The 21,891-nt window shown below is 41.2% G+C and overlaps 1 protein-coding gene across 2 annotated transcripts; it reads left to right on the top strand.

The window, feature by feature from the left end:
- Nucleotides 1-1,317: 1,317 nt before the first annotated feature.
- LOC119186539 (uncharacterized) lies at nt 1,318-17,433 on the top strand. Of its 2 annotated transcripts, XM_075888544.1 has the most exons (8): nt 1,454-1,576; nt 3,289-3,383; nt 3,967-4,173; nt 5,777-5,826; nt 7,795-7,887; nt 9,182-9,361; nt 12,941-13,175; nt 17,172-17,433. In XM_075888544.1, the coding sequence occupies exons 3-8, from the start codon at nt 4,170-4,172 to the stop codon at nt 17,279-17,281; spliced, it is 672 nt and encodes a 223-aa protein (XP_075744659.1). In that variant the 5' UTR covers nt 1,454-1,576; nt 3,289-3,383; nt 3,967-4,169; the 3' UTR covers nt 17,282-17,433. The 2 variants fall into 2 exon arrangements, with proteins under 2 accessions (XP_075744658.1, XP_075744659.1); XM_075888543.1 differs by lacking the exons at nt 3,289-3,383; nt 3,967-4,173 and having other exon boundaries at nt 1,318-1,576.
- Nucleotides 17,434-21,891: the final 4,458 nt, after the last annotated feature.

The following is a 21,891-nucleotide window of genomic DNA, read 5'->3' as shown; positions in this document are numbered from 1 at the left end:
CGAAAAGGCTATATTATCCTAAAGAACTCATGAGTCGGCTTCCTTATAGGCTCAAACTGAGGTGAACCCGTGAGTCCCAGTGAACACTGCGAAGTATAACTATGGCGAACCTGTTTTACACCCGTAAAACATGGTATCCTGACCAAGATGTGCACGCAAAATTTCAATTCAGTGGAGTGCAAAAATATTTAACAGCGGTATCGCTGACGCAATCAGCTCCGCTTTTCTTAATATGATATTGCTTCTAAAGGAAGCCACGCATCCCCATATACCCGCTTCTACCTAGAATCATCTCGTCATACAACCGAGGTGAACAGTAGTGAAATGCCGGAGCCCAAATGGGCAATAAGATATGCCCATTTGTCTGCTTTGTTAGCTATTTTTTTACGCATGTTCTTTAAGACGCTCGTTTTCGCATCATCCCATTTGCCTGATGTAATATTGCCAAGTTACACTAAGCAGTTAAGGTTGGTCAACTCCTGTTTCATAGAGCTGCTTAATTTAGCGTCAAATATTTATAACATAAATATTGTTGGGGTTTTACGAGGGACGCCCTAGGAAGCCTCATTGGAAATTTCGACGAACCAGATTTCTTTTACGAAGCTAGCATTTTTTAAATTCTAAGCATTCGGTTCTCCAACATTTCGCTTCTAACGAAATGCAGCCACTGCCACTGGTGTTATTCAATCGACTGACCTTCAAGCCAGCTGTCGAAGTCAATAATTACAAGAATATGTTGAAATTGTACTTACCAAATGTGCACGCCTTTGTAAATCTTTAATTGAAGTGCCCTTTCCGTAAGGCCGCATCCACCATGTAAGATGTGCGCGATGACCTTACATATCATGGAGGAAGGAATATTCCTTACATATATGTCGCTTTGATGGCTCTTGAATAAAAGAAATAATTACCTTATTCTTTCACTCACCAAATAGAACATTTCATTTTTGACAGATAGTTAGTGTGGGTAGTTTAAAAATTGGTGCTGTTTCATATATTTACCTTCAGAAGCATAGCCAGAATTTTTATCGTGAGGGGGGGGGGGTCAGTCATCAATTATGCATGTTTATGCATACGCGTTTGTATGTGCGCCTGTAAATATAACGATGTAAATTGAAAAATTATGGCAGGAATTGAATGTCCTCCGCCAGCTACACCTCTGTTTTTCATTCCTACATGCATGGTTTCAATACTTCTAGTGAGAGCAGACGACGTTTAGAGCCCACCACGAAAGCCGAAAGCCATGAAAGCCCAAAGCAGACAAATCCATCCGTAGCCTAGCCTCTAAGGGCCATCTGCTTGCACGCTTCCTCGCTGTCGCGCTGTCTTGTCTTTTGGTATCATTTATATTTCTTTTTCTTCTATACCTTGATTTCCATAATAATGCATCCGTACGTTATATACAAGGATGGCGCCAGAGCTATTGTGTCGCACCAACTGGTGAGGGATTTCTGTCCGTTGTCTGAGAAAGACATCGCAAGCGGCAAAAATAAAATGATATATTGGCGCCAGAAGAAAGACAATGGAGATGGCTATCTTGAGGATTTCTTTCCCGGGGACGTCATCGAATTGGCGGGTGAGTGGCGTACAGTATGCTGTAAAGTGTGTTTAATCATTACGCCTTGTACATTTTTATCTTTTGTTTGCGATCTCTGCGCCTTTTTCAGTACTATCGGCGGATAGTAACCGATTATAAGTAAACTTGTATGGCGCCAGTTCATCTTGCTGATTTTTTTTGTCGTTACGCTAATACCTTACGCATATGCAAAACGTTTGACTGTGCCAGAAATACAATTAAGGCGGTTCACATAACACTGAAAGCTTGCGTATATCTGTGTCCTGTAGAAGTAGGCAAATTGCACATACAGATATTGTTGTGCCACTGTGCTCGCTGAAGAAAGCACTTAGATTATTTTGTTAGCTATTTCTGAGATGTGTTTACGAGTTTTAGATTTTGGAAATTAAGGGTACGATAAATGGCCGTCTAGTCGAGAATGATTGAATAAAAAGGCTAGGGAGCCGACCACAACAAAACAAAAATGTAACGACGTTTCGGCACCCAGAAAGGGAGCCTTCTTCCCAATGCAAAGGCGCCCTTTCTGGATGCCGAAGCGTCACTACATTTTTATCCTGTTGTCGTGCGTGCTCTTGCCTTTCTATTCAATTTTAGACTTCTGTATAGAAGCATTGTTTCACCCAATTGGCCATCGTATCTCGCATTCCTAGAGTGCAGCTCAGCTCTAAGGGTGCCTTGTTGCTTCAAGAAAGTTTCCGGAACATGATTATAATGCTCCCTTTGATGCCTTCAATGGTGCTGTGTTTGTAAATTTTGTTGCAGTGAGCTATCACTTTGAGTCGCTGCGACATCAATTTAATTAAATGCATCCAACATAGTTGCATTTATGAACGGGTGTTGAAGCCAGGCTGCATTCTAAACCAAAGAGTCCACTCACTCGACAATGCTATGCCTGTTTAGCCAATGAGAGCAGTGGCATTGAATCAGCCGAAGCAGCACATCAGAAAGAACTTCAGTCTTTTACATTTTTATGCTACATATGTCTTGGATTGAGTAGAACTTCTGTAACAAATACGGACAAGAAAGAAAAATTGTGATATCTTCACTGAAGAGAGGACTGCTTTCAGCAGTATTATTGAGATACCCTCTTGAAACAGGCTACAGCAACAAGTTGACTGTGATCTAAGTGCATTGCTTATTTACCAGTGCAGTGCAAATCTTCTTACACTGCGCTTATGAACCTGCATCATTGCAAATAAAGCACAGATGTTTTGACAAAAAGGTATGCATTAAGTACAACATGTGCAAAACTGTACGTCACTATTTTGCGGGCAATCACCCCCTTGCCTTGGTCATGGTTCACAATTGTTACCTTGACAACAAGGTCACAACTAATGAGGCGTAGGTGATATTATACTTGGTACATTAATAGCCCTTTGGCTTCTTTATCATATCACGTCGTCCACTTTTAGTGCCTGTAGATTCTTAAAAGTTAGGATGTCTGTCTAGCAGCTAGCTGCCAATATGAAATTATTCTTGTCGATAACAAGTCCATAAATTACTACTTAGCTGCATAGCTGGCAGTCACCATTTATTTTAAAAGTGCCCATGTTTCTTTGTCAATAAAACTTTGCATATCTCAATTATATATACACATATGCGGACTTTTTATCACTTGTGCATCAGCAGTATTGCAATATTGTGCATTCCTTTGCCTACTGCAACTAATATCACTTTCTCTGAGTAGCCTTGCTGTGGTGTTGTTGTTACAGAATCCAAGCGGGAACTTGCACGAAAAGTGCAGAAGCGTCGTCTACGATGGCCAGATCACGTATTTGACGACATTCTTGGGGTTTCCCCTTGTGAGGTAACTAAGCTTTACCTGTGAAGCATCTCTGATAATTTATCCTGACAAATGTCTCAATAATCCTTTCTTTCTAAGTATATCGAAAGGGTAGCACAACAATTTTTGAGCGTGGCGAGAATATGCTGCGAATCTGTAGTTGAAGCTCCTGAGAACATGTCAGCCATTCATTCTAGCTCAGCATGTCACCTGAATCTTGCAATTATTCATCAAAGTCAGCTTGAACTTGCTTACTGTTCTCTCATAGTAATGCCGTAAGCCGTAATGACCACGCCTAAGGTTTTTGATCATTGGCCGATTTTAGACTCAATAATGGCATATAGGGACAGCTGCGACTGTGGGATTCCAAGACATGCTGTCTCACTCTCTTGCAAATGCTAAAAACTTTATATATATGTAATTCCTTACAAGACACTGAAAACATTACAAATTATTACTTATATGTAATATTGCAATTATTGCTTATTATTTGTTAAAGAATGAAATTTTTTTCAGCAAATTCATTATCAGTGGTAATCATAGAATCTGTGCATGTCAAGGCAGTACTCTGCAGCCATGCAAAGTATTCATGCAGTGTTGTTCGCAGGAAGAATTGAGCCAGAAAGAAACAAAGAAAAGAAAGGAGGTGGCAAATCGGAAAAAAATGGAGACTATGTCAATGGATTGGCCTGCAGATGATGAAGCTGGGCATGAGCCGGAAAAAATGGGAAGTATGCTCGATTAGAGCAGGAGAATATTTCCAATAGAAAGAAAAAAAATCAAGATTTGCAAGACGTCGTGGTCAAAGGAATGGGTAAGCACTGTATGTTGGGTTCATAGAGGTCCTTGAAAACCTTGAAAATGCTTGACTTTGAAAAGTGCACTTTCAGTACCCTTGTTTCGATAGATGGATAAATGAATAACTTCATTCTTCCATCCATCCATCTATACATTCATCGAGGACTTTCAAGCTCCTTGGACGTGTTGGCATAGAATGCTTGCTTTGCAAACACCTTGAACTTCAGGGCCATGGCTATTTAATAATAAATTGACAGTACAACCTTCTCTTCTTTCTGTTATACCTTTGTATTAGTGCAGCAAACTGTCCATTTTGAAAATAATACACAGTGAAAGTTTCCATATTTTCTGCTTGTTCATGCTCTGTCCTTATAACCATTTCAATCCTCAACCCTCATGCCACCTCATCTCGCTTTCTCTCTTTTACTATTATCTTTTAATGAGTTCACTTTTGCCTGTTGCATTTAGGTTGCTTTTTCTCGCTTTTTTCTCGGTCAAGTGAGTAGTTCATGTAGTTAATATGCTTTTAAAATGCCAAGCTTTGCTAATACTAGGAAAATTCTTAGCACCTGTCCTGAACTGTTGTGTCTTGGGGCACTGCTCATAATGACATCAGCATTGGACCTTTCTATGGTGTAGTGATAGTTAAAGCTTGTTCAAACACAACAAAAGTTTTTGTTGTTTTCAATCTAAGGTAAAACCTAACATCCTCTGGTAGGTACTCAGAAGGTTCAAGTTGACTTGGAACCAAAATAGATTAAAAGGAGTTTTTGTGAAGGAAATAGTTAAAGAGGCACTGAACAATTCAATTTTTTTCAAGATGCTTTTTTCTTCAAGTGCTGGTAATAACGCTGATAGATATGTGGCATTTAACGTCCTAAAACCACCATATGATTATGAGAGACGCTGGCACTAATGCTATTGTGTTAAAACATTTGTCCCCCGTAGTCACTAGCTTGGTCTTGTTTTCACAAAGCTACATTCGTTCAACAAGCATGAAACCTTTCAATAAACCTGTTGTTTTCACGTAGCAGGTAGTATGCAAGTGGCAGCGATTTATTGTTCTTGTCAATGCTTTCGCATGAACATGACCATCTGCTATTGTTTTTCATGCGATGGGTGTTGTCTCCACGCAACTTTTTTGTTATCCCTGGTTGCAAAATCGCTGCATTCATTCTGTTCATGGTTGAATTTTGGCTGCGTCACATTCTATCTTACTGCCTACCTGGTCGGTAATCACCTGGACCAAATATATGAGGTTTAAGTTTTTGTGCACAGAAACTGGCTATTCACACAAGCACTCATGGGTTAGCAAAAAAAAAACAGTCATAGAAGAGTTAAAGTACCTCGATTTCACAATTCGAGGTGTCAATTTTACAAACCGTTTCGTTTAGCCAAGTGATTTAATTGTGATTTTCAGTTTCAACTGGTTGTGTAAAAGTGCGATAAATTTAGTCAGAGTTTGAAACGTCATATTGATACAAAAATATCTCGTTGGATGCAGTGTTTCATGGGTTGAAACTGCCTTGAAATTTCTAGACTATCTTTGGATTGTCTACTTTCAAATCTGTGCTAACCCTGCTATATATCGTGTTTTCATTTACCCCCTACCGATGCAGAAAAATTGCTGAAGAAAGCATGCTGCAACTGTACCAGTCAGCAGCAGAAGGTATGTGCACATTAGTTATTTCAAAATGGTGTTCAAGGTCATTGAAAAGTGCATGAGTTGTGTGTTGAGCTAGTTGGACAGGGCATTCATTGTGTGGGACAGCAGCTTCGGGCTATAGGAAAGTAGATGTTCAAGAAAATGTTTAAAGTGTGCTTGTTCACCCACTGATTTTCATTTAATTGCAAGAAAGATATTGCACTAAATTCATGCAGGCCCTGTCCTCATAATCTCCTTGACACTTACAGGAGTACTGACTGAAAATAATCAAGACGAGATAACTAAGGACTAGATTTATGTGAACACATGCAATTTCCATGAAACATCAATGGGTAATACAGCCAGGAACATACTTGAACACAGTTTTAAAGTGTGTGATGTGCAATTGCACACAGCTATGCTGAAGTACAATGAAGAAACTTGTGACATTGCCATCAAATATATAGAAATGTGTACAACTAAGCAACTATGACATCACTAATTTGGTACCTGCCTTGCTTCACGTTTGTTGTCCCTCTCTGTTGTCAACTGCGTGCACATGTGGACGTGAGGCTAAACGTAAACAGTGCATTACAGTCTTGCATGTTAAAAGGCCCTGCAATGCTTTTCCATCTGCTGTGCTGAAGTGCATGTAATGCTGAATACTGAGATGAATGCAAAAATAATTATATAAATAGAGGCCCGGTAACAGAAATTATTAGCCTTTAAACTCTAAAACCCCAACTGATGATAAGAAAAGATGTACTTTGTTACATTTCACTCTCCTACTAACGTCAACTGGTTACAAGCACCGCGTGTTTTTTAGTGAGTTAGTATAAGAATCGCCGCATGGGTGCCCTTGTGCAGCGCTCCTAGTGTCAGTGTGTAAATGTTTTAAAGTTGTCATATTAAAAACATTATATAGGTTCTTGTGTTTTTGAGGAAAGATAAAGCATATTTTTTATTTCTAATGCACAAGTGTGCGACCCATTTGTAGTATTCAAATATTACGTTAGACTTACCGTGTCAAACAATTCAAAATGCACAGTCAATTTCCTCACTCTCACCAAATGAAGCATTGCTTCTAATCAAAAAAATAGCTGCTGTGTGCCACTGCGTTCCAAAGACAAAGTTTAATATTAAAATAAATCATATTAGCATTGTTTCTGTGGTTGCCACTTATGTAACGACGGTGAATTCCACAGTTGGAGAAAAAGGGGTGAAAACTGCATGCTTAATTTGGGTCACAGGATCCCTTCAATTTAGCTATCTGGGTTTACAAAGAAACCACTCCAGTCCCGCACCTCTACATGTTCTTTCTGTATCTCTACTACAACTTCGTGCAAAAAAATTGTCTCCGAAAATAACGGGCCAATTATCTTGCTGTAAAGTAACATTTGTAACCTAATAAATGGGTCGATAGCTGCTTATTTTAATAAACTTAACAATATGTAAAGTTTTGCTGTACTCCTTTGATGAGACGTAAGAGAAAAACAGTGAATTGATTTAGATTAATAAATTGTTCTCCGAGAACTTTATTGCCATTTATTTCACTACCATTGGTTTGTTACTAAAGAAAAAAGCAAGTTCAGATTTGCATGTTTAAAATTTGTGCCGAAGTCTGCGTGTGTGATGTCCAAGATTTAAGAGTGTATTTATTGTATTTAGGTTCTACTGTCTAAATGCGACTTCCTCAACCTTAATGTGTTGGGTCTGTGCCATCCTCTGATGACAATTTACTGAATTTTCTTCAATTAGAAACCACGTAGACCTTAGTAGGCGCCCTCAAAATTTGTGACGTCACAGCAAATGGTCTGGAAACTTTAAGATGGCATTGTCACCTGTATTTTTCTTGCGAGTTTTCTCTCTTATTAAGTGTATTCTCCATGCGAGTGTGGTGTTTTGGTATCACCGAAGGCTACTCTACTGATGGGGTGAGAAAAGTCATCTTGCCCTTTAGGGTCCTTTTAAACTTGCAATGTCTTATTTTAGGTGCCAGAGCCAGGTGCACAGGGGTTTTGTGAGCCAAGGGAGGAGGACTGCCATGCTGCCGGAGATGACGTGGTTGACAGCCTTCAATATACGGTATGCGTCAATGGTCGTTCGAAGTGAACTCATTCTGGAGCAGTGTTAGTGGATATTTATGTCCATAGTAGGAGTACTTATTTTATAAGATTTCATGAGGCTATAACATTGCTCTAGGGTTTTGAGCGATAGTTTTCCTGCCATTGTGCTAATATGTCATCGCTGCAGGCACTCCCAAATTCAGTGTTAGTTGCACGACAAGTTGTGCAGGAATATGGCCCGTTGAATAGGCATCTTGTCAGGGCATTGTTAAGCTTTAACAAAAGAAAAATAAGATAAGTACTGACTCAACCAAACCTTGCAACAGAAAATATGCAAGACATAATGTTGTCATTGCGGTGTCCTTAATTCACATGAAACCTTGCAATAAAAAATGGATTTACTCTCACAGAAGAATTCACATGCCACACAGGCTTATACTCAAACGGCGCATAAGCAAATTGCGTGTATCCTTCTTTCTATAAAGTGTCATCTTCTTTTACCCATAACAGGGCACGTGCACTTTGTGCAGGCGCTAGTAGTCTGCCAATAATATACACCCCAAACGCACATAAGGAAAAAAAATTGCGAGCACTTTGATCAAAAGAAATGGCAATTCTTTATAGTACCTATCACGAGATTTTTCTTCATACATGTGTTTGGTACTTATGTTCTGTCTTCTTGTTTATCTTGTTCCATGTTCTTTTCATGCATCATGCAAGTACCAACTTGCGCAACTCTCTAACTTCCATAGAAATATAATACAAATTGCTGAGAATTAGTCTTATTCACCATCCTTGCTGAAAAGTTTACTTAATTATAATCTTTTCGCCGATAGTTGTGGTGAAATACTACTGGTGTAAAGTGGGACAAATGACGTGCTGCATCGTAAACTGTTACTGTTGTTACATTTATGTTAAAATGACGCCCAGGAGCAAAAGGAATTGCACTATACTGCTGGCATGAGCTGGTGCTTTTTGTTTAGTACTGCTCAATAAGCATCAGTTCTGACCCAGTATGCATATTTTTCTCCTGTTGTTAGCCTCTTTGGTTAATGTGATTTTCGCAATAATACGTCTTACTTTCTGTCTCCCCATGAAATCCATATTGCAAAGATTTCAATACACATCCATGCTCTTATAATTTTACCCTTATTTGCAGTACTGAAATGTCGGAATCTTGTATAGCAAATTTCTTCAATAAAATGAAGGCATTTTTGACAAGTAGTTTTACTTTGTTCTTAGATGTTGAGATATTTGTGTGTTAGTTGAATCATTGAAAGTGCTAACATATTGAATATTTACTTCAAATAAAGGCACCACGTGCTGCAACAACAGTGCCACCTCCAGTAGCACCAGCAGTAGCAGCACCAACACCACCGCCACCACCACCAGCAGTGCTGTTAGTAGATGCACAGCAGACACCACCACCACCAGCTCTGATGCCAGTGATGCCACAAGGAGCTCAGCACTGTTCCGAAGCTGAGACTACCCAGGTAAGGTTCTCTGTAAAGCATTCATAGTTGCCTAGTATACGCCAAACACCACTAATAACATGATCACTTATGAAGATGGACTTACTGTTATCTTTTTTTTTGCTCCTGTTTCCTTTGCACAGGAATCTTGTGTGTACAAATGCAGAGTACTGTGCAGGTCCACCGGTAGTACAGTTGCTGACCGTCTATATGGACTCGGTGTGAATAGGTGTGAAGTTTGAATACTTGAGTGTAAAAAAAACAGGGGGGGGGTCCTACAAAAACAGCACCTTTATTGACCTTGTAGATGAAAAAACTAATCAATACTAGTCTGTAGATGCATGCCTGTGCACCACCAAGTCTGCATGTATTTCAACCAGTGTTTGGACGAATAAACGATTTGAGACTGCATAGCTGTTGTAGAATTTCGCAAGCAAGTTAGCAGTGAGTTCCCATAACTGGTGCTCTGGCTAAGGTGAAAATGGTCATCACATGGCATTCTGTATCGACCTTTTTGAAGAAAGGTGAAGGACGCAACCCATGTATATCAAAAAAAGGGAGGGGGGTGGGGGGCTGGACAGAATGTTGCCGTTCCTGTAGCCTTTTTTTGTCATCTGTGTGGGTTGCGTCCTTCATCTCCTTTCTTCAGAATGAACCAGCTAGCCCAACAACATATTCTAGAGTTTTTCACCTCTAGTTTTTTATCCCTCCAGTGTCTTCCTGCGTTAGGAACAGAAGCAATACTAACAATGCATTTCGTCATGTCCCTGTATACAAGCATTTTAATGACACAGCAGCTTATGACAAAGATAACTTTGTTTCCCATGTGCCACTTGCTGGCCCTGTGTGCACAAACGTAAAAGCGGTCGGGACATCAAGCAATTTTTTATGAAGGGGGACACAGTCATGTGTCCCTTCATAGGGACACATGATTTGGTGTTACAAGGGTACATATTGCTGTAAAAACTCACAGGTTCGATGCGCATAAAGTCTGAGGTGCATTTTGGCGGCACCTAACGCAAAAACATTTTACCTGTGTATAAGCCAAGGAAAGCAGAAACTGAATATACTGATTTATGCAGTTATCATATTTACTGAAATCTAATGTGCACCTTCGTTTTAGAGTAAAATGAGTCTAAACCTTGCATCCGCGCTAAAATTGAGCAGAACAGGAAAAAGCCTGCTTGTTGCATTGCCATTAGCATTTCAAAACTGGCCGTCTCCACGCGCATCCAACCTGGCAGTCTAGGTGCCATCTCTGCCATTGTTTCTTTCGTTTGCTGCAGTTTTCAAAGTCAAGATAGGAGCCAACAGATGGAAACATGTAGTGGGATAATCGGGGTGAAAGTGGAAGTGTCTCAGACAGGCTGGCCGACATTTCGATAGAAGGACCTATCTTTGTCATCTTGGCGTGTTAATTTTAAGGGGGTTTGTAGTGACGTCATCTGCTGGAGGCGCATGTCCATGTTCATAATCGCCGTCTCAAAATAAAAAACTATAAAGGAAAGGAGTGCAGTCATTGCTTCATTTCAAGTTAGACGGTAGTGGTTCAAAATGTTCTCGGAGGGTGGGGAAAAAAGGGGGGGGGGAGGACGAAAAAAAAACAAGAAGAGAAACGCGCAAAGTAGGTACGCTGCTATCACCAGCAACTTTTTGTGTTGGCAGGACATGGCAACCGTCTGCAGGCTTCGAACTTTCCTGCTTTTTGCTTTTTTCATGTCTGTAGTGGACATCGCTTTGCAGCACACTGTTCCTACTTTGTGTGATCTTCCCCTTCATTTTTCCCCCATTTCTGAATGCATTTTGAATCACTGCCATCTAACTTGAAATGATGCGAGGACTGCACTCCTCTGCTTAGCCGCACACTGGGTGCAGCTGAGATGCAAACTCCCCTGGGTGATGACCCGCAGCAATAGTCGCACAGCAGTCACTTCTTGGTAGTGACACCAATAGACGTCGAGCACAAATGTAGATGAGAATTCCGGCAGTGCTTCATGCTTGTGATTCAAGTCTGCCAGTATCCAATCAGCATAAAAAATGCTTTAAATGCAGCTGAATGCTGCTTTTTGTAGTCCTTTTTTTATATGGTTTAAAATCTTGCGCACTGTGATGTGATTGCAACAGTACCTGTTGCATAAGCTTGGGGATGATGATAGCACTGCACCGTGTCAAAACCGAAACTGAATTCTGGCAAGAAAATTTTCAAATCTGCGTATATAGTATGGTGCAGAAATGTTGCATCATGAAATTTGAGAAAAACTTCGGACTATAGCGAGTTTTTACAGTAATATGTTTGACCCTTTGTATCCCATGTGCCACGTTGGTGGCAGTTTTGTTTCACTTTTTTTCTACCCCGAAGTTTCACACAGGCCCTCCTGATCCCTAGCTGTCACAAAGATGAATGTCCCAGCTTTTATTGAGGCACACTTGGTTGGTGGCACCATTGATACAGCACTTGAGTGCTGCTTTCATTGTAGAAATGAAGATCACGTGCAGCCACCAAAGACAATGTTTACTTAGCCCTTTTCATGGTTCTCCTTTATGTGTATTATCTTGTTATATTAACAATACCTCTATTTCTTTTTGTGTAGTCTACTTAACAATACTTGTTTGTAATATTTTTGTGCCATAATTTATTGACAACCTTGTGTGCAATTCAGGCTTGCATACACATTTGTGGCACTCGGGACTAGGAAGTCCAGCTTTTCCCTGTGTTCTCAAATGTGCGGCAGCTTGCAGGATGATGGAGTTTTTTTCATTTTTTACAGCAAAAGAACTTGAGGAGCATCTCAAAATCTTAAAAGGGTTTTTATTTATGAGGCCAAGAGTTCAATGACAAATTCAAGGCGTTTTCTTTTAGAATGAATAACCAAGTCTAAGTGAAGACAAAGGCTTGGAAAAACACAAATTGTGTAGAAATGTATATTCTGCCTGACAGAAAGCAATGCATGGGTGGTGAAAGCTATAGAGATGGTGAGGATGAAAAAGTTCAACTTACATCCAGTCTGAAGAACAAACAAAAATGATGGTACATGGTGAAGCATGATAGAAGAAATAGAAAAAAGCAAGCCAGAAAAACAGTCACCTGCAGCTATGTTCAGCTATGGAACTGCATGTACCGATGTGTACTGGCATGAATTGCATCACATGTGCTATCTCTCGATACAGTAAAAAAGCATTCCTCTGAACTAAGAAGCAGCTGGGAGAATTATATGGAAAGAAAAAAATAATATTTAGTTGCACATGTGTAGTGGGACCATAGGAGCAAAGGTTGAATTGGGGAAGTACTCAAGGTCTGAAGATTGCTTCTGATAAGGTCTGGGTGTGTGCCTCACGCTGAGTGATGATGACACTACATTATCATTCAGCGTACATGTATGTTTACGGTAAAGTTTTCAACTGAGGAATTTCCTGGTTGTCATCGAAATTGCATGCAACTTAAATTTTTTATGTTCCTTTGTCAAAAATTGTTTTTAACGATTGACAAGTCAAGATTTATGAACAAAAATTCATATAAACTTGCAATAAAACAGTTAATAAAAATTGCTTTCATTATCCATGAATGATCTTCATTAAGTCAATATGTATTCTTTTATGCAGAAAGATCTTGGGAATGGAGTCAAAATCTCCCAAGAAAAGTGGCCCTTCCTCATGGCGCAGCCAAAAAATACCCTTTTTCTGAGGGACAGAGCCAAGGCGATATGGGGGATCCAAAATCTCTACAAAAGGAGCATCACGGGCACCCCATGTCGCCGCTTTCTTCACAAGGAGGATGGTGGGTCACCAAGCGTAGAAAAACAAGCCTTGACGCCTAGGAAGCTGGATGCCCTGAGGAGTAAGCCTTTTATTTTGTATTTATGGTAACTGTTTGCGTTGTCTATGGTAGCCAGTACACTACAAGTACCTGAGCTAAATTTATCTTTTTTTCGTAGGAGTACCATCAGGTTTGTAGAGTTTGAGGTAATCCTTACAAGCATTAAAATGAGGAACGTACCAATCATGTACCTCGCACTTGAAACCATCAACATAATTTTCAGTAATTTCCCTGAAAAAATATTTGGGTAGCAGTGAAATAATAATGTGGAAAATCTCGTTGGTCGGTGAGAACTCATTTGTGGTCATGCAATAGTCATAAAAACGACTTGGGGTTTTAACTCAATCTTGAAGAAGCATATGTAGTCTAAATCTGAAATATGGTGCAATTGATCATACCTAGCGCATAAACAACTCTGCTAACAAAAGCACTCGTTAACTAGGCTTAGCGTTTGGATTTGGCATTGCAGTCTGATATGGCTAAATCTAATATAGAACAAAACATTATGTGGAGCCAACAAAAGCATGGCATTTGATATTGTCCATTCTCGTTTATGAGCCTGCCAAGCTGTCACCCTAAAAGAGGGAGACGAAATGGTCCTGAAACAATGGATCAGTTTATAGTTTTCAAATTTCAAGTTTAAATACATTGGGCTACAAGCGGCTGGAAAGTTTATTTTGTTTTTATTGATTTGCAACCAGCCAGACTCTGTTGAATATGTTCACCTTTAAAATATTGCTATGCATGGATTGTGACACCAGCTATTCAGCTCTTGCCAGTACAACATTGAAGTTTTGGAAGACTGGTAAAATGCAGACATCACTGACTCAGATCACTGTATACTACACTTATATTACATATATCACATTTGATCTGGCAGCCATTGATGGCAAAATCAAAGGGAACTCATGGGCACCATGACTAATGACCTTTGGTCACGGTTCTACATTATATAAACAGGATGAATAAATACTGTTGCTGCCCATGAGTAGAACTAAACAAGCTTCTTCGAATTTTTCACTGTCAATAAAGTGTTGACTTCTGTATATTCACTCAATGTGCTGTTGAAGTAATAATATTAAAAAATATTAAAACTTCCTCTCATAACCTTTCCTTGCTTGAAGTTCATCAAGGTAGTCACTACGGTGTCATATCAGCCTCGATTACATAGTTTCTAGAGTGTGTTAGGACCTTCATAAAACAGCACAAATAGGAACAGGGGACAAGAAAGAAACCAAGACGAACGATCACCCTGGTCTCTTCTCCTGCCTGTGTTCTTACTTGCACCCTGTTTTTTGAAGAACGATGAACAACTAACATGCCCAAGCAATTTCCCTTTCGAAGAGTGTTTGGAGTTAGTGGATAAGTGGTTGAATATTTCTTTAGTCTGTTTTTTGAATGAATATACATCATCAACGTGGATGAGTGCTAGTACTTTTTGGTTTTTCAAGTCTCAAACGTTGCGATGATTTCAATTTTCTTTTGCCAGAGTTCAAATCAGTAAAATTTAATTTTGTGTAGGGGAAATCACATAGGTTATCATACTCATCCAGCTGATTTACAATTTACTTTTCATTATGTCTTCAATATGCCAAAGAATACTAGTGTCATGCTTTTGCGAAGAATGCTGCACAGTGCAAAGTGTTATTCAATTTTTCTATAACATGATTTTATTAGGTTTAAAACTTGCTGTTTGCTTATGCGTATTCTATTTGGTGGGCTGTTGCGGTCTTGGTGGCACGTATTTTAATGGCGAATGCGCGATCCTGTCTACGTGTGTGTATATCTCTCAGATTCATATTTTGCAGTGTTTTGTGCTGAAAAGCTGTTCAAGTAGTAATATTGCAGACAAACCAAAGTTTAGGGGAAGTAAATGTGCATATATATATATATATATATATATATATATATATATATATATATATATATATATATATATATATATATACATATATATATATATATATATACATGAAAGTAGATGCGCTTTCACATAACAACTGTTTATCGTGCCGACGTTTCGACTGGAACCCCGTTTTTTTCAAGGCATAATAGTATTTACACATGTTCCGTGTCTTCTTATAGCCTGTCGAGACAGGACGGAAGGGGTCAAAAGAAAAGCAAAAAAAGAAAAGAAAGAGAGAGAAAAGAAATAGAAAAAACAGCGAAACGGGAGGAGAAACCTTAAATAAAATATAGAAAATCTAGGAGAAGAAGCAAGACCGACATGGCGTAGTTAGAAAGGGATAGCAACTCAACAGAGTAGGGCAGAGGTAGATGATCAATGACATCAATGTCAACAATACCTCCCCCGCAACCACTCTTCCCCAAGTGCTCAGTGTGCCGCCGTTCTTGTATTTCACCTTTCCGTGTAGTCCGCTGGCGGCTCGTTCCTCTTTGAAGTTTAGGATAAATTAATGGGGAGAACTTAAGTGCTTCGAGTGCGTGCTGGTGGCGTCGGGAGGAAAAAAGCCGGTGATTGAGGCGCCGCCATCTATATTCATTATATGCAATGGCTCCTTATCAGTGAAGGAACAAAATGTGCGTTAAAAATTAAAGGAAAAAAAGAACAGGGGGGGGGGGGGGGAGACTGTACAACATCCGGGACAGTCACCACCACACAGTTGCGGCTCACTGGGAAGACATGCGTGCATGTATGAATAGATTAGCGAAACCACCTAGCTGTCAGCTTCTTGTCTGTGAAGGAACAGAATGTGCGTTAAAACTTAAAGAAGAGAAAAAAGAAGAAAAAAGAGAAAAAAAAGGAAAAGAAAAAGGGGGGGGGGGCGTACGACATCCGGGACCACTTATCTGTGCGTTCCGGCTGTGCTTGATGAGGAAAATCATTTCTATGTTGTCAGATGCATAGGCTAAAAGCTTTGTTAGCGGGTAGTATTATTGTCGTAATCAGACCGGACTGATTAGAGAGAAGCGTTTGCGTCTTTTAGCGGTCGTAACGCTGACAGAGTGCCTGGGTGTTCATTTATTCCGTATTTTATCGTGTTATATTTGTAGATAAAACAAGATTCCCGTTATTCCCGTTCTCTGATTGTTCGAAAGTTGTTTTCTAGTAGTGTAACCCAGATGTCATCAAAGCTGTGGTCTTTAAAGCTTTGATGACGTTAGGGATACACTACTAGAAAACAACTTTCGAACAATCAGAGAACGGGAACAACGGGAATCTTATTTTATCTACAAATATAACACAATAAAATACGAAATAAATGAACACCCAGGCACTCTGTCAGCGTTACGACCGCTAAAAGACGCAAACGCTTCTCTCTAATCAGTCCGGTCTCATTACGACAATATTATTTTCTTTATTTTCTATACGACAATATTATTTCATAGATTTTCTATATTTTATTTAAGGTTTCTCCTCCCGTTTCGCTGTTTCTTCTTTTTCTTTTCTCTCTCTTTCTTTTCTTTTTTTTTACTTTTCTTTTGACCCCTTCCCTCCTGTCTCGACGGGCTATAAGAAGACACGGAACATGTGTAAATACTATTATGCCTTGAAAAAGACGGATCCCGTCGAAACGTCGGCACAATAAACAGTTGTTATGTGAAAGCGCATCTACTTTCATATTGATAACCTTGCGGCAACCGAAGTTATTCTTCTGCATATATATATATATATATATATATATATATATACATTTTGAGTGCGGGCTTTTAATGGCATTACTTTAATTTTAGTTAGTATTCAAGAAATATTTAAATATTTCATTCAAGTTTTCACATATTGTGATTTCACTATAGATTTATCATCCCATTCAATTTAGTGATTTATCATCCCATTCAATTTCTTAGTTATTTTCCATGAGATAAGCATGTCATTTACATATTCTTGCTTGCAATGGTGCTCATTCATGCACTTTCCATTGTTATTGATGTATATACAAAGAAATAATATGGACATTTGTTTTTCAGTGTCATTCTGTATGTTTTATTTTTCTGTATTGTTAAGATTCCTAAATGTGCTTCTGTCTCATATCTGTTTATGATTTATGTATTCAGATTCATACGAGGAACACCTGAAGGTGCATGAAAGCCAGCTACCAGTTGCTCAGCGTCGCCGGAACATGAACTGGCATCTGGCAGATTTATTGAAAGTTCTCAAGAAATGAGCTAGAAGAAGCATGCGGTGGGGGGGGGGGGAGGTATCCTCTGCTTTTCCCGGCAATCTAGTTGAAGCGGTCGCCACCTGACACTACAGTCACTTTAAAGCAGCAACCATACCAGTAAGAAAACTGTTTTTAATAAATTGTTCATTTTTAAATTGTTGTTGCACATTATTTTGCCCCATCTTTTTGTGGGTGAGCTATCACTCGTGAAGTGGTGGTGCAAGCTCATGTTATTTGAAGTCTACATTGAGGTATGCATGCAAACCGATATCACCGCTAGGATACACAGAAAAAAAAATATTTAGTCCTTGCACCAAGGCTGCTAGTGAAGTGCATGTAAACGCTTTTCTTGTGCAAGGACTGATTTCATTTAATTCTAATAGAAGCTGCTTTTATTATGCCGTCCTAAGAAGCTATAGGGAGATTTAGCTTGCATTTTTTCTATTAAATAAAACCCTGCATTATTTTGTTGTAGTATGAAGGCAGCTTGTGATGTCCAGCATATTAATTAAGTAGCTTCTTAACACATTTGTTTCTTCCAAGCCTTTGTTTACTCATCAAGGCTGTTTCAGATAGCAAACATATTTCACCTTCATGCAACATATTAAGAATGAAATATTCATATATATTTCTACACAGTACTTGCTTTTGCAAACAACGTGAATGGCCAATTGCTTTTACTCGAGATCTAGGATGTCCATTTGATCTTTGCAAGATGCAACACATAGCTGCATGGTTTCTGCATTATGCTTATTTCCGTAAACTGCTTATCGGGTAATTTAGCATGATATGGCACTTTCCGTTAGCTGCGGATGTCCGCATCTTTCCGAACGATATGGCGCTTTCCGTAAGTTGCGGATGTCCGCATCTTTCCGCATGATGCAGCTTTTTGTAGTCCAACAATTGCGTATGTACGGATCCGTATATGTGGAACATTTCGGTAGGGGGTGGGCGAATCCTCGTCCTCGAGGCAGGCGAAAGACTCAAGGATCCGTAAGGTACCGGGAGCAACGGTACCGCGAGCAAAATGGGAGATAGGGTTTTCGAGTCGCTGAGAATCGTAGTGAACCCGGAGGGAGGACACCACGAGAGATATGGCCGCTTCCTCGGCTTCAGCGGGGTGGAGGGCACAGACAGAGCCGGCAACTCGAAAGATTGCGTCGTTGTTAAGGAGGTGCGAGTAGTTATTACGCTAAGTGCGTACGCACTTGGTTGAGGGGGGTAGTGGGCCGCGTCCACGTAGGCAAAATCGGGCCGCAAGGCGTAGTCGTCATGTAAGGCTTGTGCTCAGCGTCTACCGTCTACCGTCGTGGTGTCTTGCAAGCATGTTTTTAGGCAGTGGTTTCATGAAAAAAAGTCGACTTAATGTCGGAGGTATTGAGACCGGGTCTGCGCCCGATGGCGAGACCGCGTCTGCGCCCGATGGCGAGGCATAGTCCTATGCGAGCGAGTATCCACTGGCAAATCTTGCTACCGCGAAGTCTCTGAATCTATGCTGTGCGATGCGCTTCGATGAGTTCGCCGACAGCGCTGTGGATGCCGAGGCTGAGAAGATGCGACGTAGAGGTCGTGCGAACGAGTCCAAGAGTCGTCTTGTACATTTCGCGAGCAAGTTGGTCCTCTTTGTCCCTCTCGCAACCCAGTAGGCGCAGGTATGGTAGCGCGTATGTGAGACGAGATATGACAAAGGCGTGGATAAGCTGGTGATGCTCTTTTTACTTTTATGCCTTGCTTTCGAGCGGACGCGCGTGCAACGAGGTGGGTTGTTTAAGTGACGGCAACGATGAGGCGTTCCAATGTGATGGTGCTCCGTTGATGAACCCGTAGTCGTCCGCAGCGTGACATAGTCTGCAAAGATGGTATGACGAAGGCCCGGGATGCCATCAAGTGAAGAAGGCAGCGTGCGCATAGCAAGGTTAAATAAAAATGGAGACCAAACCGATCCTTGAGGGGTGCCTCTGTCTCCTAGCGTGAGGTGTTTAGAGGCGGAGTCACCAGCTAACGATATTTCAGCGGTATGGTTCAAAAGGAAGTCACATACGTAGTTATAAGTACGTTCACCCGGATCAATGTTGGCAAGGTTTGGGGCGATGGGTTCGTGTCACACAGAGTTGAATGCCTTATGAATGTCTAGACCAAGCACGGAGTGAGTGCCGGCCTTCGCCGGGGTACGAAGAAGGTCATGGTGTATTTGCAATAGCGTGTCTTGCGTCGATAGGTGGGTGCGAAATCCGAGCATCGTGGGAGGGAGAAGGTCATTTTCTTCAGCGTAGGTCTGTAATCGGGCAAAGACACGTGTTCTATTTGCTTGCCAATGCAAGATGTGAGCGATATGGTGCGTAGGTTAGCGATGTTCATGTTCTTGCCTGGTTTGAGGATAAATACGAGCCTCGCGTGTCTACACTCCTCTGGTATGTGGCCCGAGCGCCAGCGCTCGTTAGCGTACTGTGTGAGCGCAGCCACTCATTTCACGTCGAAATTTCGGAGGGACTTGTTGCTTACGCCATCAGAACCAGCAACAACATTGTGCGAACATTGAGCTTTGCGGCGTAGATTTCCGCCTCCGTAATATCTTCGCCCAGTCGGGGGTTTGGTTTGTCGCTGTAAGAGGGAAAGCGCTCCGGCGGCGCGTTCAGCTGGGCGAGGTTCACGTAACGACGTGCACTCTTTTCAAGCAGATCGGCGTGCGTTCCAGGTTAACGACGTAGCTGCCGGTAAAGCTGTTCATGCGCAGACGACTTGGATGCACAGGGATCGAGCAAGTGTCGTAGCAGGTGCCACGTTCTCTTGGAGCTCATCTGCCCGTTGAGAGAGTCACACAGCTGACCCCACTGCTGTCTCGATAGGGCGAGGCTGTGGTTCTCGATTTCGCGCGCTAGCGCTGCGATGAGCGAGAGAGAGAAAACTTTATTTGCGCATAACGTGGAGCATTCCAAACGGTCGGGTCCCTATTCCAGGCCTCAGCTGGCCCTAGCCATCATCTCTACTCGTTGGACCAGCCAGCGCTGATCAACAATGACCGAGCTGGACAGCACCGCCTCCCATTGTTCCTCTGTGTTGTTCATGTTGTGGTGCTCTTCATTGTGATGCGTACACTCCCACGTGATGTAAACAGAGTTGGTGTGGCCCCACACCACGGACATATATCTTTGTATGCTTTGGGGTAGAATACATGCAGCCTGTGTAAGTTCGTGTATGTTTTTTTGGATTCTGCGTAATGCCACCGATTTCATTGCTGTGAGTTTCTTATGCGGTGCTGAATACACTTTTCTATTGTCCCTGTATTACTGAAGAATTGTACCAAAGTTAGTTTCTAGGGGCATTGGATCCTCTATTGCAGTGTGCAAGGAAGCTCGGTAATTTGTGAAGCCTCGAGCCGCCTCATCCGCTAACTGGCTCCCGGTGACGCCCTCATGCCCTGGCGCCCAGATAATGGTTTGGGTGTATTCAATTGGGAAGTCCTTATGAGCTTTGGTTAGAATTTGGAAGGCCTTCATATATATTCTACCTTTTTCGTAATTTCTACATGCAGCCTTCGAATCTGTGATTATTGTCATTGGGGCTTTTCGCTCCCAGCTCTCTATGATTGCCAGCGCGATCGCTATCTCCTCCGCTTTTGTGATAGAGGCTTGGACTATGGAGGCACAACTTGTGACGTTTCCTTTTCGGTCTGTGACCACGGCCACCATGTTCTTTGCATTTGCCTGATATGGTGCAGCGTCAGTACATCTCGCCGTATTCAAACATTTTGTCTTTTTATCTATGAAAGCGGCTCTTGCTTTACTTCTTCCAGCATGTAAGACTGGGTCCATGTTCTTCGGTAGGGGGCATATTTTGTAGCAGGCTCTGACTGAGCACGACAATTTCTTAGCTCTTCCATGTGCCTGTACTTGTTCACCGAGGCCGATCCTCTGAAGAATTTTTCTGCCGGTTGGCGTCTTTACCAGGTGGTTAATCTGGGTGGTTACTTGTGCCTCAGCCAACTCATCAAATGTAATGTGAAGCCGAGCACTAATAGCTTCGCAGTTGAAGTGATTTGTGGTAGTCGTAGAGCCGCTTTATACGCCATCCTTATTATTTAGTCTGCTTTTTCTTTGTCCTCTCTATTCATGTTGTGGTAGGGTAGCGAGTATGTTAGTCTGCTGATGACTAAGCTCTTTACCAAACGAAGCACGTCTTGTTCTTTCAGTCCAGCACGATTGTTCGTTATTCTAACTATCATACGAACAATTTGTTGAGCTGTTCGTTTACGCATATTCAGTGTGTAGAGACATCACTAATTGGACTGTAACTACATCCCTAAGATTCGAACGGTTGTTTTCTCTGGAATAATATTGCCGTCTAGCTTGACCTCAAGGCGGAGGCTCGGGTCTGTCCTTTGTTTTTTACTCTTAGAGAACCGAATGAATTCCGATTTGTCTGCTGAGCACTGAAGTCCCCTTTCTTTAGTGTAATCTTCGATGGTTTTAGCTGCCAGTTGAAGCCGCTCTTCTTTTTCTGCCAAGCTACCCTTGGTTGTCCATATAGTGATGTCCTCCTCATAGAAGGAGTGTCGGATGTCGGGAACACCTTCCAGTTTTTTGGCTAGACCAATCATGGCTATGTTGAAAAGC

Source organism: Rhipicephalus microplus, chromosome 3, assembly GCF_043290135.1.
Source record: "Rhipicephalus microplus isolate Deutch F79 chromosome 3, USDA_Rmic, whole genome shotgun sequence".
Taxonomy (NCBI): domain Eukaryota; kingdom Metazoa; phylum Arthropoda; class Arachnida; order Ixodida; family Ixodidae; genus Rhipicephalus; species Rhipicephalus microplus.
This window is presented reverse-complemented; position numbering and strand designations above follow the sequence as displayed.

Excerpts from the sequence above, each read along its gene's own strand:
- LOC119186539 (XM_075888543.1), top strand. The coding sequence starts at position 1,384 with ATGCATCCGTACGTTATATACAAGGATGGCGCCAGAGCTATTGTGTCG. Across the intron at positions 7,888-9,181 it reads TTGACAGCCTTCAATATACG|GCACCACGTGCTGCAACAAC; the intron begins GTATGCGTCAAT and ends CTTCAAATAAAG. Across the intron at positions 9,362-12,940 it reads CCGAAGCTGAGACTACCCAG|AAAGATCTTGGGAATGGAGT; the intron begins GTAAGGTTCTCT and ends TCTTTTATGCAG.